The 16410-nt window shown below is 42.9% G+C and overlaps 1 protein-coding gene across 10 annotated transcripts in view; it reads right to left on the bottom strand.

Moving 5' to 3' along the window:
- KIAA1217 (KIAA1217 ortholog) overlaps positions 1-16410 on the bottom strand; it is a 440691-nt gene that overhangs the window by 25501 nt on the left and 398780 nt on the right. For all 10 annotated transcript variants that reach the window (XM_040352526.1, XM_040352520.1, XM_040352516.1 and 7 more), the window contains one exon: positions 11383-11543. In XM_040352526.1, the coding sequence (XP_040208460.1) occupies positions 11383-11543 (161 nt within the window). The remainder of the gene's footprint in view (positions 1-11382; positions 11544-16410) is intronic.

Genomic DNA, 16410 nt, shown 5'->3' with positions numbered 1-16410 from the left:
CTGGTGCCAATATGGCAGCATTCATGTAGCAGGTGAGGATACCCATCATGGCTCGGTGCCAGGAAAGAAAAATTTCAGTAAGTATTTAATATGATTTTCCGTTTTCCTGGCACCAACGTGGCAGCATACATGTAGAAGGTCAAGATACTACCACATGTATTCTACCATGGTTTGGCACCATGTAGTAGGTGGGGATACCCACCATGGCTTGGCGCCAGGAAAGAAACATTTCAGTATTTGATATGATTTTTTGTTTCCCTGGAATCAGCATACATGTAGAAGGTCAGGGTACTACAACATGTATGCTACCATGGATTGGCGCCAGTAAAGGAAAATTACAGTAAGTATTTGATACAATTTTCTTTATTCCTGAAACCAACATGACAGTATGCATGTGGTTGTATCTCCGTCTACTACACAGGTGGCAGACTGACAACTCATGGGGCCCCCGGTCAATTGGAGATTATGGGGCTCCCAGGCAATAGGAGATTATGGGGCCCCCAGGCAATAGATTATGGGGCCACACAGTATACACACACACACATACAGTATACATACACAGTATACAGACACACAATATACACACACAGTATACAGACACACAATATACACACACACAGAATACACATACACACACACTGGAGAGGCGGAGCAGCTATAATCTTGGGGTTTAAAAAAAACACAGAATTGTACATACTGTCTCTGGTTTTACTGAGGCTGGCAACCCTGATGGGGCCCCCTAGTTGCATGGAGCCCTCGGGCAGTGCCCGAATTTTCAGTCCGCCCCTGCTACTACATGCATGCTATCATGGATTGGCGCCAGGAAAATTAAAAATTACAGTAAGTATGTGATACAATTTTCTATTTGCTAAAGCCCAACATTTGTGAAATGTTGCTGGCATTCCAACCGCCTATCAAATTCCAGGAAAATGCTGAAGGCATCTGCTAATTAAGCGGTTAGGCTAACTCCTTCTAACTAAAAAGTTTAGGACATCTGTAACGGTATGGCCCGTGGGACCCAGAGGCTCTTGAAGGGTGTGGGGTTCTCCTGTGTCAGCTTCACCAATGACTCTTGTATCTAGGGTCATCCTATGTCCACTAGGGGCATAGGATGACTGAGAAATGATATCTCGGATTACATGAGATAGGACAGTATGTGCAGGATATCTTGAAATATTACAAGTTGTTGATTCTGAACCCAACAGGTCAATAGGAGAGTGACTCATTCAATGTGGAACATAGACTGTTAAGGGGGTAAATAAGTCTGCTACTGTCATGTAAACTAGCCTTAGTCTGGCTTCTAAAGACCTTTCCATTGTGTGATGCTAATTAACACTGTTTTGTGTGAATTTCTATTAATGATAAATGTGTATTGTATAGCACATGAGAAAAGCTGGAGTCTTGATGTCTGACTTGTCAGCTGTAGCTAATTAGCTCATGTGGATTATATCGGTGCTAGAAAGTCTGACTAAAGATGTGTATTGGGCTCCGTGTGTCATGTTGTGGGTGGAGTTGAGCCATTGTTATTTGGTTGCAAACTGTATATAAAAAGCCTGAGTTTACCATTAAACTATCTATCCGTTTTGAACCAGAGAACAGAGCTGTGTGTCTCGTTTTCTGGGGAATCCTATGGGCCGTGTTCGTCTGCTGGATTGAGGAGTGTCGATAAGCTGTTGAGTGGAATGGAATATCGTCAACGACGGTAACCCCTGACCATTCCAACATCTAATTCCAGTTCTCCTAACTAATGTGTTTTTAACGTTTAATGTGACCTCAAGCAAGTGCCGTCTGACAATGAAAGTCGTTTTGGCATTGAACATTTTTTCCCTGTCATAACAGTCTCCTGTTTTCATAAAGACTTAAACATTCTTCAGTATCACTGCCAGCAGCTTACATAAAAATAAAAATTGCATTTTTAGTTTACTTGCCCTCACGCCTCACATTAGCTGTGCTCACAAATTATTAACTCTCTCCCATTAACACTTGGCGTGGATTGTACACATGGAAAAATGTGAGAGAATGACTATAATTAAAAAAAAATATTAATAAAGTATAATTATGCGCGGGAGAATCATGTAATTATTTCTCGCCAATTACTGTAAATAAATGGTATGTGCCACCCTGATAAAGAGTCTTTGGGAAGAAGAAGTCTGAAAGTTCCTTCTTGGTGGCAGAAAGCCAATTAAATAAGACAGAATTCATTTGAAATACTAAATATATGAAAGGGAATGTGTGCTTCTCTCCTGCTTTTAATGTTTTAATTAAACGCAGTTACATTTCAGAGAAGAAGAGTGCTAATTCCCTCTGAGGGGGGAAAACAACATGGCTTTTACGGTAATTAAACAGCAGCCACGTTTCCTCAGCCCTAGGAAATTCATTGTGAATGTGTAACTGTAGAAGAATATATTGACAATTATATTGACATAATTCAATGATAGTCCAGAGCTAAATCAAGATAACCTAGGCAGGAGCCTAGGACCTGGAAGATGTCCAGGGGGCCCAGAGACAAGCTAAATAAACTAAGGGGGTCAAAAGTGGTCAAAGATGTCCTACCTGCCTGTGACTTTAGCAGGCAGTTGGTACCTGATGGGGCGCACTATGAACCAGAACAGACAGTGCACAATGGGGCAGCTTTTCTGTGCCTATTTCTATACTTACCAATAGAGGCAAAGCTGTTATTGTGTCTAGCGACCTATTCTGCATTAATCCATCTCCAATGATCCCTACTACAGCCAGAAGCCTTTGCACCCTGCCACATGAATAAAAAATAAAAATAAAACAAAACAAAGGGCGCAAATTCCTAGTGCATTATCTCCAGCACTTTATTAAAAGATACAAATTGCACTTGCAAAACCAGTGTGAATAATAGCGTTGTATGAAACCCAGAAACCAGAAGTAAGCTGACGGGTTTCGGGGGACATGTCACCTTCTTCAGGGCAGAACTGCTTTTCTTTTATACTTTAAAAAAGCACTGCAGATAATGCACTAGGCATTTGTGCCTTTTGTTTTATTTTTTTTGTTTGTGCAGTTACAAGATTCCCGGGTCTTAAAGTGATTGTAAAGGTAATTAAAAAAATAAATAGAAAATAACAAACATGTCTATACTTAACTGTTCTGTGCAATGGAATTTCCTCTTCCTCCAAACTTCCTCATTTCAGGTTCCCCGCTGGCGCTCCTGGTCCCTCCCTTCTGTCCAGTGCCCCCATGTGAAGCCGCTTCCTATGAGAGCACTTGTGCGTGCTCGCACCCGAGCCATGCTGCTGCGTCAATTGACGCAGACAGCGGGACTCAGCCTTGCCGCCTGCTCCCTCATCACTGGCTTAGATTGGCAGCACTGGGAGCCAATGGCTCCAGGTGCCCCAGCAAAGCCAGCCAGCCAGGGGAGAGAAGATCTGCAGACATGCATGGTGCTGGATCGATTGAGGGCTCAGGTAAGTAAACGGGGGGATGCTGACGCCTAAACATTTTTTACTTTTTATCTTGGCTGAAATCAGCTGATTGGCTGTGTCCAATCACACACAGAAGTCTGTGTTTACAAAATCACAGAACTCTGCATACTGTGAACCGTGATCTGGCTATTTCTTCTCCATGCAAAGCAGGGAAAAAAAACAGCCACATAATAAAGTAAAAGCAACATACATTACACACTGTTAGGCACACAGTTAACCCCTTGATTACCCCTTACCAGCCAATATCATTAGTACAGTTATACTTCCCAACTGTCTCTGATTTCAAGGGACTTTCCCTGGTTTGGAACAATGTCCCTCGGTCCCCCTTTCCTCCTCATTTGTCCCTCATTTTGGTCTGATCTATATATGTATGTATATAAAATGCACTTTTTACCTTTTAAAAAGTGGTTTCCAATGCTAAACCTTTCATCCAATTTCTACATTGCTGCATGGCAGGGGGTGTGTCCTATATGCCTACATACTTTTTCCAATAGATGTCCCTCATTCCCATTTTAAAAAGTTGGGAGGTATGCGTACAGTGTCAGTGTACAGTACTATCACTGATCATTGTATTAGTGTCCCTAGTGATGTCAGTGTCAATTAATGACCCTCCCAGGAAATGTCTGTTGGAGCCAAACAGCTCGCGTCCCACTACAAGTCGCTGATCACCGCCATTAGCTGCAAAAATTCCAGTATATATATATCATAGTTTGTAGACTCTTTAACTTTCGCACAAACAAATTAATATACACTTATTGGGATTTTTTTTTTTTTTTTTTACCAAAGACATGAATCAGAATACATTTTGGCCTAAATTTATGAAAAATGAAAAAATTTATTGTGAAAGTAGAAAATATAATTTTTCTCCCAGCATTTTCATTTTTTTCCCATTTATATAATAAAAAAATAAAGTGATCAATTGCCACCAAAAGAATTTGTGTGCAAAAAATATAAATTTCATTTGCGTACAGTGTTGCATGACTGCGCAATTGCCAGTTAAAGTAGTGCAATGCTGAATAGCAAAAAATGCCCTGGTCATTAAGGGGGTAAAACCATCCAGAGGGCAAGTGATTAAAGTAATTTTGGGACTGTCACTGATCAGGAGGGAATGTTCAGACTTAAGAGGAAATGTCAAGATTTGCTTATAACTTTAGTTGCCTTAATTTCTGAATCTACTGATTGCTTTGCTGTACACTTCGACCCTAAAGTAATGTCTCCTATTTCATTTAAAACTCTGCTTGAATTGCTTGAGTTTACTTTAACGCCTGTGTGCTCACTCACTCGACATGTCATTTCTGACATGATACATATTATATACTTCGAACCTAAAGTATTCTCTCCTATTTAATTTAAAACTCTGCGTGAATTGCCTGGGTTTACTTTAACGGCCGTGTGCTCACTCACTCGACATGTCAATTCTGAATGGGAACAAATCTAGGGGAAAAAGTGTCCAGATCCCTTTGTGGAAAAAAATAAAATAAACTCCTATTGAGTTCTCATGTTTATTCTAACCTTGCATGCAAAAACACCTGTCTATGGCTACCAAGTCATATAAGACTGGATATAGTACGCTGCTCGTAAAGCCCCAAGACAGCTTTTGATTTACCGACATACACTAACCATCACATAAATGAGCTATTCTGTTTTGCAGTTGGTGTGGTGGAGTGGGCTGGTCGAGAAAACTCACAATTGCCACTTGAAAAGTGACCGGGAAGAGTTAATCCTTTATACTTCACCATAAAGTAAATCAATATTTTCATTAAAATTGATCCATTCTAGTTATAACCTGTAGGGGGCGATCTGCACATTTGTATCCGACACAGCATTTTTAAAATGAATCTGTAAAGATGGCAATACTTAAAGCGGAGTTCCAACCACAATTTGCATTTTTTAAATGTATGTCCTTTCATCCTGTGTTTTTATAATATAAATACGGTCACTTACTATTTTACAATCCGCCGCCGATCCGAATAGATATTCAGAAAAGATAGTTTATAAAACTATGTCTACACCGTTGTCATTTTGCTTGTGGCAATTGTGAAGCCTACAAGCACTTAGGGCCAGATTCACAAAAGGGATACGACGGCGTATCTCCTGATACGCCGTCGTATCCCTGTTTCTATCTATGCGACTGATTTATAGAATCAGTTACGCATAGATATCCCTAAGATCTGACAGGTGTAATAGTTTTACACTGTCGGATCTTAGGATGCAGTACCGCGGCCGCTGCTGAGGGGAGTTTGCGTCGTAAACCAGCGTCGGGTATGCAAATTAGGAGTTACGGCGGATCCCCGACGGATTTTCGCGTTCGCTACGTCGCCGCTAGTCTAGTTTCCCGTCGAAAAGTTAGTCGTCGTTTTAGGTGCCCTAACTTTAGTCAGCAAACGTATTGCTGTCTAAAGTATGGCCGTCGTTCCCGCGTCGAAATTTAAAATTTAACGTCGTTTGCGTAACACGTCCGGGAATACGGAAGTACGCTACGTGCGTCGCCGTTCGAAAAAATAACGTCACAGCGCACAAAGCACGGCGGGAGTTAGGAAACGGAGCATGCGCAGTAGGTCCGGCGCGGGAGCGCGCCTAATTTAAATGGCACACTCCCATTTGAATTGGCCCGCCGTGCGCCGGAGGCCGCTGGCGTAGTTTTCATCGCAAGTGCTTTGTGAATCAGGCACTTGCGATGAAAACTTGTGGCGGTGTAACATATCTACGATACGTTACGCCGCCGCTCCCCTACGTGAATCTGGCCCTTACTTCCTGGAAGTCTTGGATGGGGAGTGATAATTGGACAGCGCACTGCATCCTGGGAAATGATGACACACATTTCCCAGGAGCATTAGAGGGAGATGATGTCAGAATCCTAGGTGGTTTCAAAGGCAGATTTCGTAGGACCACATAGCAACAGGCATTTCCAGATGAGTAAAAAAAAATATATATATATTTTTTACTTTTTTAGGTCTAATGAGCACAATAATGAAAAAAATAATTTGGGATGGAAACTCCACTGCCGATGTGTTTCTGAAAGTAGTTGTTATTCTCATCTTCCTCCCTGCTTGGCGAATGACTGATCCTGAAGAAACATGATGGACATACCGGGTATCGGGACACGTCTTGTGTATTTGCTGGTTTATGGTTAAAGAGTGACGCAAGGAGACAGAAGGCTCAGTAGTTCATACCAGGCAAAGGCCTTCCTAAGAACTGAAGATTATTAACTGAGCCTCGGTTACTCCCTGTATGAGTTGTGTTGGACTTTCTCCTTCTATAACCTTTGCTTACTTCATTACGTCTGCTATTACCCTCTGCCATAGTTTCCATCCTTACTGGCAGCATCTTATTACAGCCTCTCTCATCAGAGCTCCATGTCCTTCATTTGGAGGGACTTTCCCTCCTTTTTTTGAGACCAAGTCCCTGTGTCCCTCATGCAGCCCCACTTGTCCATCATTTTGGTCGGATGTGTAAGGCTCTACACTACAATGTGACAATTTACTACCAAAGTGTTATGCTTCTCCAAACTTTTTTATCCAACCTCTATATTACAGCATTTGAAAAGCCAATATAAAAGGTGGAGACGTTGGGGTTGATTTACTAAAGGCACAAATAGACTGTGCACTTTGCACGTGCAGTTGCATGCATTTTCCTTAGTAAATGTGGTGAAGCTTCATTTTGTAAAGAATACCCAGTGCAAATTAAATAAAAAAAAAGCATTTTTGCTTGCACACAATTGGGTGATGGGAATCAGAGGAGCTTTATCACATATACTGAGCTCTGGGGAAAACGGATGCAACTGCACTTGCAAAGTGCACAGTCTATTTGCCTTTAGTAAATCCACCCCGATGACTCATGCCACAATTAGTGTGTGTTTGCACAAATAGCTCACATACCAGGTCTAAGATAGCCAAAGGACTGAGAATATGTACGGAGCACTACGGAACAACACATTGGGGTTGATTTACTATAACTGGAGACAAAATGCAAAATCTAGTGCAGCTGTGCATGGTAGCCAATCGGCTTCTAACGTCAGAGATGAAAAAAATCTCCCTACGTATGTTTACTTGCATAACTGCTGTCTTCAGCTTTCTAGACACTTTAGAACAGTGGTCACCAACCCTGTCCTCAGGTCCCACTAACAGGCCAGGTTTGCAAGATAACTGGAATACATCACAGGTGAAATAATTTGCTGTTCAGTGATTGCTCAGGTATTCTAGTCAGCATCTCCCCAAGGTAATACATAAAACCTGGCCTGTTAGGCCGGGTACACACGGACAAACATGTATGGTGAAAGCGGTCCGTCGGACCGTTTTCACCATACATGTCTGCCAGAGGGCTTCTGTACGATGGTTGTACACACCATCGTACAGAAGTCCGCGCGTAAACAATACGCGGGGCGTGTCCGCGGTGTCGCCGCGTCGATGACGCGGTGTCGCCGCGACAATGACGCGGCGACGTGGGCGGCCCGCCTTTAAAATGCTTCCACGCATGCGTCGAAGTCATTCGACGCATGCGAGGGACGGCGGGCGCCTGGACATGTACGGTAGGTCTGTACTGACGACCGTACATGTCCGAGCGGGCTGAATTCCAGCGGACTGTTTTAAAACAAGTCCAGGAATATTTGTCTGCTGGGAAAAGGCCCGGCGGGCAAATGTTTGCTGGAATTCGGCCCGCTCGCGCCCACACACGACCAAACATGTCTGCTGAAACTGGCCTGCGGGCCAGTTTCAGCAGACATGTTTGCTCGTGAGTATGGGGCCTTAGTGGGCCCTGAGGACAGGGTTGATGACCACTGCTTTAGAAAGTGCACATCATGTTAGCAATGTTTCTTCCTCATTCAGCAGTGGGTGTGGATTCTGGGCATATACTGTGTGTGAGCTGATTGGAGGAAAGGCACCCCCCCTTCCACATAGGCAGAGGAATTAAGAAACTTGCACAGCTGTGCTGTGAATAGACAAGCTCTCTGCTTATCAATTTCTAAGTTACCTCCCCTCAGTGTTGGAGAACTTGTCAGAAGTGACTCTGCTGATAACAGAGGAAAGGAGCAGCAGAAAGACATGGGGCTTAGGGCTTTGGAGAGAGATAAGTAAACACTACATATATATGTGCCCAGATCAGATTTCATGAATGGGGTTTACAACCACTTTAATAAAAAAAAAAAACATGGAAGCTGATTGGTTTCTATGCAGAGCTGCACCAGATTTTTCACTCTCCAATTTTAGTAAAATCAACCCACAATGGCTACTTTCTGCCATAAGTAGCCAATTTGGCTCTCCAGATTTTGTTGATCAGTTTTTTCCACTACTCCATAGTGACTTGACCACAGCTTGGGAATAATAAGTGCTACTGCTAGAACTGTCTCCAATGCCCAGATATAATTTATTTCCGTAACATTATTAGATTAAATGCTGATGGAAAAATTCCCAAATTTTCACATATTGCCAAGTAAATGGCCAGCATTACGAATATTCTTAACTGCCTGGATGATGGCAAACATGTAAAGCAGTGAAGAAAAAAAATGAAATATGCTATTGTCATTGGAAAAGAAAAAAGGTAACAGCGCTCTCTGTAGGGACAACCCAATCCATACACCAGTTCCACTCCCAGGTGCCGAGGCTCGATGTGTCCCAACACACTCCAATGCAACAGTAGTAAGAAGAGTCGGCAAAACTGTAGCCCTTGAAGTGTCGTTTATTGTTACATCAAAGTGACAATAAAAAAACAAAGCTGACGCGTTTTGGCAATAGCCTTAGGCCCCGTACACACGACCAGTTTCCTCGGCAGAATTCAGCTTCCGACCGAGTTTCTGGCTGAATTCTGCCGAGGAAACTGGTCGTGTGTACACTTTCGGCCGAGGAAGCCGACGAGGAGCTCGACGAGGAAATAGAGAACATGTTCTCTATTTCCTCGTTGTTCTATGGGAGCTCTCGCCCCGCCGAGCTCCTCGGCGGCTTCAGTGCTGAACTGGCCGAGGAACTCGATGTGTTTGGCACGTCGAGTTCCTCGGCCGTGTGTACGAGGCCTTAGTCGTAGCTTGCTATTGTTGCTGCCAGTCAGTATAGCATGTGTTTAGTTAGATGCTGTCCTGTACAATTATAGGTTTAATGCACTGTTACATAAGACATGTCTTCCCTTTGAAAATAGTGTCAGATGGAGAGATTTTAGGTAGCCTCGGCATTGACAGTGCCTTCCCATGTCCTTCAATCAAGATATCCAAAACAAAGCTTTGATCGTATAAAATTAGAATGTATGCAAGGTCACTTTGTGCTAAATATGTGACTTAATATAATCATCATACTCATAATACATGGGGCAGTCACAGCTGTTTCCATGAATAGAATACACAGGATATACCACTAATAATAATAATGTTATATCTAAATATCAAACCATGCAATGTCACGTAGATGGAAATGCCCAGCCAGTCGCAGAGGTGAAAGGCATGTTGGGAAAAGTTAGAGAGAACTTTACTTTTGCTACTAGTAACATATTTGATGCACATTCAAACACTGCAACCATGATAAAGTCACAGTCCACACATTTTATCTCAATCTTAATCCTATATAACAGGGATATGCAATTAGCGGACCTCCAGCTGTTCCAAAACTACAAATCCCATCATGCCTCTGCCTCTGGGTGTCATGCTTGCTGCTGTCAGAGACTTGCTATGCCTCATGGGACTTGTAGTTCTGCAACAGCTGGAGGTCCGCTAATTGCTTATCCCTGCTATATAATATACATTAGCATATTTCATAGAGCTCCTCGCTTGTGGATGTCTGCTTCCTGAAGCCTGTGCTGTGTAAATGATCTCTATGGTACCACCAGTCAGATCAAAACCTGCCTTGAAAGTTTCTATCGGCCTGGTGATACAACAAGCACATTGACAGCTGTGATAAGCACTTTGATACAGAAGAACACCTTTCACACAGGTGCCTTCTGTTCCGATTGGCAAGGGATCTGAGGGCTGATGACAGGTCTGCTCAGTTTATGCACAGCAGACATGGCCAGAGCCCACTCTGCTCTATGGGCAGCTGGGTGCAAATGGACTCTGCTGTCGGTTTACACCCGGCTGCCTCTGGTCTACCAAAATGGTGGGGTGCTGTTTGTGTTGGTTGCTGTCGCCCTGCACGCCCCTTCAGCTCCCGGAGGTGACTTTTTCGTCTGGTCTGTGATTCTCATTGCCGCACCACCATTGCGCAGATGTATCTGTACGTCCGTAGGCAATATATATATGGGGGGGGGGGGGGTTCTCCTATTCTATACCTGCCTATATGTTCCTTTAACTTGTTTAGATCATTGAAATATGACTGTTTTTTTTATTTATAGATGATCACTAGAGTTTTGCTCCTGATGAGTGGCTATAAGGCCCTGAAACACGTAGAGCTAATAACTACCGATATGTGTATATATTCATCAAACTTTTTATGGATGTTCTTTTAACATATTTCATCTTTTTTCCATCTCCATTAAGAGATATTTCAGTAGGTCAATAATCTGTACAGGTATCAACTGCAATGTATATAAATAGGCATCAGCTATTCCATCTATCTGTAATTATATGACATTTCTTTGTTGGAATGTTAATTAATGTGCAATACTTGGTTCGAATGAAAGGTAAAAAATATTAATATATAGTAAAATGCATAAGATTTAGATATGATATTATATGACAATTTGAACTAATTAAAGGCTGTCTTTTATCCAACTTATTCATCTGCTCCCATGTGAATCATATAAAGTGCCGCCTCTCGCCCCCCTTTTTATATGCAATCATTGTTTTTCTCTGTAAACATGAACTTAGCTTTTCAGATCATTAAATAAAAATATGAGCATCACCAGCTAGGTTTAATCTATTTCCTTCTGGGTAGCTTAACTTTACAAAAGCAAAAGAATAAAAAGACAATATGAAATCATAGCAAAGGTGAAGCAAACACAGATTATCACCTACCTGTAGCTGCTTCATTTTATGCAGCTGAAGACGCAGCTCAGCCACATTACGTCGCATGTTGTGCAGGCTAACTTGCATTTCTGAACCAGCAGGTGGCGCATGACTGACAGCTGTAGATTCAATAATGGATAATATATTCTTTCCACTGGATATAGTATGAACTGCAGTAACAAAACAAGAAATTATAGAATGGTAGGAAAGAGTCACACATTCAATTAGTATATGTATATACACATATGCATAGAATTTTTGTATATAAGAGATATGTTGAAATTCTTTTATTTTCTTACAGACCCTCAAACATTGTAGGATCAACTGAAGGAACCATAGCACAGGAATAATATGCAGTTCTCTAGATTCCATACATTATACAATTTTCTTTCAATTTGCTTTAGATTTACCTTCTACTATGTAGTAAAAGGGCCTGCCTGATTGCATACAAATTGAAAGTGTTTAGGTTTGACCTCATATTAAATGGTTTTGGAAAATTGTATAATGTATGGCCAGTCTTCAGTGGCAGCTCTAGGCTTTGTGAGGCCTTAGGCAAAACGTATGCATGAGGCACCAATCACACCCACAATGGCAAAAATAATTCAAGCAATAAAAAAAAGAGTGCCATTTTTACAAGGCATCAGAGAAATCCATGCGCCCCCCACCCCCCAATCCGCCTATACCATCCTGGCGGGTTCAGCAGCGGTCGGCAGCTCTGTCTCCACCTCTACAATTTGTCTGCAGAGCTCTATAGGAAAGACGGTAATCCTTTACCAGCCCGGCCCACTCACCTTGCCAGCTTGGGGACACTGACCGGGGACATTCTCTCCCATTCTATCACATACATCAGGCAAATTAGGCGGCCGTGAGGCCACTGAAAGCGCGAGGCCTGAGGCCTAATTAGAGAGCCGCCTCTGCCAGTCTTACTATGGTGCAGCACGCTGGTCATTACACCAACATGAGCTTTATAGATAGGATTTGTAAAATTGTACCCAACCCGTTGCATGATATAGTCAGACGTTGCTTATCTTTGGGTGAGTAACATTTAAAGCTAGAGATTTTCTATAGCGCAAATACTATAAAAAGCACAAGACCTTCACAAGACCTTCAATAATGGCATTTTTATGTGCCTATAATGCATTTAACTGGGCCTGATTAACACAAACAATTGCGGGAGCTATTATGTTTAAAAGTCACAAAGATGTCAACTATCCAGATAGTAATAAATAGAATTTCTACTCGAAATGCACTTATTAGAAATATTATGAATATTAATTAGAAATTATATGGTTTGTCCTAACTCTCTTTCATTGAACAGCTTGGTCTGTTGTAAGTTGTAAGTGGGAATAAAAATAAAAATAAAGACGTAAAAATAAGAATATACCAAGTTATGTCATCACAGGTATTTATTTATTTATTTCTAACATGGGCCTTTAAAGCCTCAGGAGACTGCAGAACAACAATGTAGCATCCAGTACTATTCAGTATTACTACCAAAATCAATCACAGTTTGTGTAGCTGCTTTCATATAATAGCGCAGTTTGAAAACTCAGCGGGTGGTTTTACCAAGTCTCTGTACAAAAATATAGTTGGGGAAAAATGTTGGCTGTTGTTGAATGCAAATAGAAATGACAGATGAGCGGATCTCTGGTGAATCTCACATGCAAATACAAGTCTGGCTGCATGAAAGCCGTCTCTGTTTCAGGTGAGGAACGGCGAACACAGCGTTATATATTCACCAGCACTGCGCCCACAGACACATACCACGCTCTGTTGTTTTACTGATGTTCCCTGGCATTTATATGCTGGGTCTCTACAATGTTGGTGAAGCTTTGCTGCGGAACAAACTAAAGTTATGTGAGGTAAACTGTAGAAAAATGAATCTAGAGCAGGGTCCTTAACCTGGGGTCTATGCTTTTAAAACCAACTGCTAAGCGTCTCTTGACTCATTGTCGGCCCATGTTTAAATTTGTATCATCGTTCTCTGCCCAACCGCCATCTTGTTCCACTCTATAATAGCAAGTGCTAATTCTCATTTTCTAGTAGTAGTAGATTTGAGCAGAATTAAAAATGTTTTGCACAAGATGGTTGTATTTCATTTTTGTAATGGGTGCCAATAACGTCTGGCATGAAAAGGAGATCGTTTTTTGTTAAGATTGTTTACTCTATTCAAACTTTGTGTACATGGGCGTCCGCTGAAATTTTTTCAGAGGGGGGCGCTTCCGCAGCGGTGATACACATTTAACCCTTTCTTCAAACGCTAGCAGGGGTTAAAAGCGTCCCACTACGATGGTAAAGCGGCGCTTTACCGATTAACGCGGCCAGTCTGCAGTGTGAAATAGCTATTGAGATAATTCGGCTTCACTCCATGCCCATATAAATATAGCCTAGAGAATGCACAGACCCCACCTTCAGCACAGACCCCTCCATTCAGCACAAATGGACCCCCCATTCAGCACAGACCCCCATTCAGCACAGACCCCCATTCAGCACAGACCCCCCTTTCAGCACAGATGGACCCCCATTCAGCACAGACCCCTCCATTCAGCACAGACCCCCCCTTTCAGCACAGATGGACCCCCATTCAGCACAGATGGACCTCCCCTCCCCCATCCCATTCAGTACCTCAGATCAGCCATCAGCATGGCTGGGTCACAGCAGGTTCCCTCCCCCTGTGTACACATAAACACTGGAGGGGGAGGCAGCTTCACTCTGCTCGCTGTGTCTGTGTGACATCCGGCCCGGGACCGCTCAGACAGCCCACGGCCGCGAGACTCTTCAACACCTTCTTGATTTTCCAGGGGGGGTCAATTGCCCCCCCTTGCCCTATGGAGCGGACGCCCATGTTTGTGTATGTCATGTGGGTGGTTGAGTTGCATGTTATGTATGAGGCAATGAAATTTCAATAAAATAAAGTACATACAGTTAATATGGGAAAAAGGTGTCTCCGCTGATGTTTTATTACCAATCCTTGTTTCCCTAATAACCTAAAATTTTCAAAAATCCAATTGTCATTGGGACAGAAAGTGAGGTGAAATCTTCTGAACAGGGTCACAGACCGCAAAACAAATGTTATAGGGGTGATAACCCTTCCCTAGGCTTTCCAAAAAGCTTAAAAAATGTATATGTGCCTAATTACAAACAGATTCAACTTAAAAACAAACCTGTCTTGTTTGTAACCTGGGGGCCGCCTGTGTATATATTTACACACACTAGAGCTGCACGATTCTGGGAAAAATTAGAATCACGATTCTTTTGCATAAAATGAAGATCACGATTATCTCACGAGTCTCCAAATTTTTTTTATTTAAAGTTATTTTCAACACAAAACGGAGCTTATGTTCTTAAATACAGTGGGCCAGATTCATCAAGAGATATGACGGCGGATCTCCTGATCCGCCGTCGTATCTCTGAGATCCGACGGTCGGATCTATGCGACTGATTCATAAGAATCAGTTCCGCATAGATCTCCCTTAGATCCGACTGGTGTAAGTGACTTACACCGTCGGATCTTAGGCTGCAATCTCCCGCCGGCCGCTGGGTGTCGCCTCGGTCTTTTAGGCGTTGGATATGCAAATCAGGAGAACCGCCGATCCAGAAACGAACGCCCGCCCTTGGTTTTTTTTTTACGTCGTTTGCGTTCGGCTTTTTCCGGCGGATAGTTACCCCTGCTATATGAGGGGTAGCTAATGTTAAGTATGGCCATCGTTCCCGCGCCGAGTTTCAAATTTTTACGTCGTTTGCATAAGTCGGTCTGGAATACGGATGGCCGCAATTGACGTTGCCGCCGAAAACAATGACATCCTAGCGACGTCATTTGGAGCATGCGCACTGGGAAATTTCGCCGGCGGCGCATGCGCAGTTAAATCGGTGCGGGAACGCGCCTGATTTAAATTGTACACTCCCCTAGCCGCGGAATTTGAATTCCGCCGGGGGAGTTACGATCCGCCGGTGCAAGTTTTGAGGTAAGTGCTTTGTGAATACTGCACTAGCCTCGCAAAATTGCACCGGCGGATCGTAAATCACATAGATTACGCGGATCTAAAGATCCGCTAATCTATGTGAATCTAGCCCAGTATATGTAAATCTGACGGACTGTTTACATGTTAAATTTTAAAAGCTGCAGCAAACCTGCTGACCTTACATGCTTGCTAATGTGAAAGAACAGCTCTGATTTTCACATTTAACTAAATGTGAAAATCAGAGGTGTTCTGTCACATTAGTAAGCATGTAAGGTTTGCTGCTGCTTTTAAAATTTAACATGTAAACAGTCTGTCAGAGTTACATATACTGTATTTAAGCACATAAGCTCTGTTTTGTGTTGAAAATAACTGTGAAATTTAAAACTCTGTTGGGTGTAACAAAATGTCCGCTTGCCCCCTTCTCACTAACATTACTGTGCAGGAGTGTGGGGTGGAGCAAGATGGCGGCGACGAAACGTCACTTCCTGACGAGACAGCCGCCGCCGGGTGTACCAAGATGGCCGCCGCTCCGGAGCTAGGCCGAAGTCGGGGACTTTCCTATGGCCACACCCGAAAATCACGGGTCACCCGGCCTGGAGATCGCGTGGGGGGGTTGTGAATCGAGATCGCGATCATTTCACGATTAATCGTGCAGCTCTAACACACACACACACCGGCCACTTAGATACACATTGCTAGTACCAGGTTGGACCCCCTTTTGCCTTCAGAACTGCCTTCATTCTTCGAAGCATAGATTCAACAAGATGTTGGAAACATTCCTCAGAGATTTTGGTCCATAGTGACATGATAGCATCATGCAATTGCTGCAGATTTGTCTTCTGCACATCCATGATGCGAATCTCCCGTTCCACTACATCTCAAAGGTGCTCTATTGGATTGAGATATGGTGACTTTGGAGGCCATTGGAGTACAGTGACCTCATTGTCATGTCCAGGAAACCAGTTGTGAGGTGATTTGAGCTTTGTGACATTGTGCATTATCCTGCTGGAAGGAACCATCAGAAGATGGGTACACTGTAGTCATAAAGGGATGGACATGGTCAGCGACAATACTC

The sequence above is a fragment of the Rana temporaria genome, chromosome 5 (genome assembly GCF_905171775.1).
Source record: "Rana temporaria chromosome 5, aRanTem1.1, whole genome shotgun sequence".
Lineage (NCBI taxonomy): Eukaryota > Metazoa > Chordata > Amphibia > Anura > Ranidae > Rana > Rana temporaria.
The sequence above is the reverse complement of the archived record's forward strand: the minus strand, read 5'-3'. Positions and strand labels throughout refer to the sequence as shown.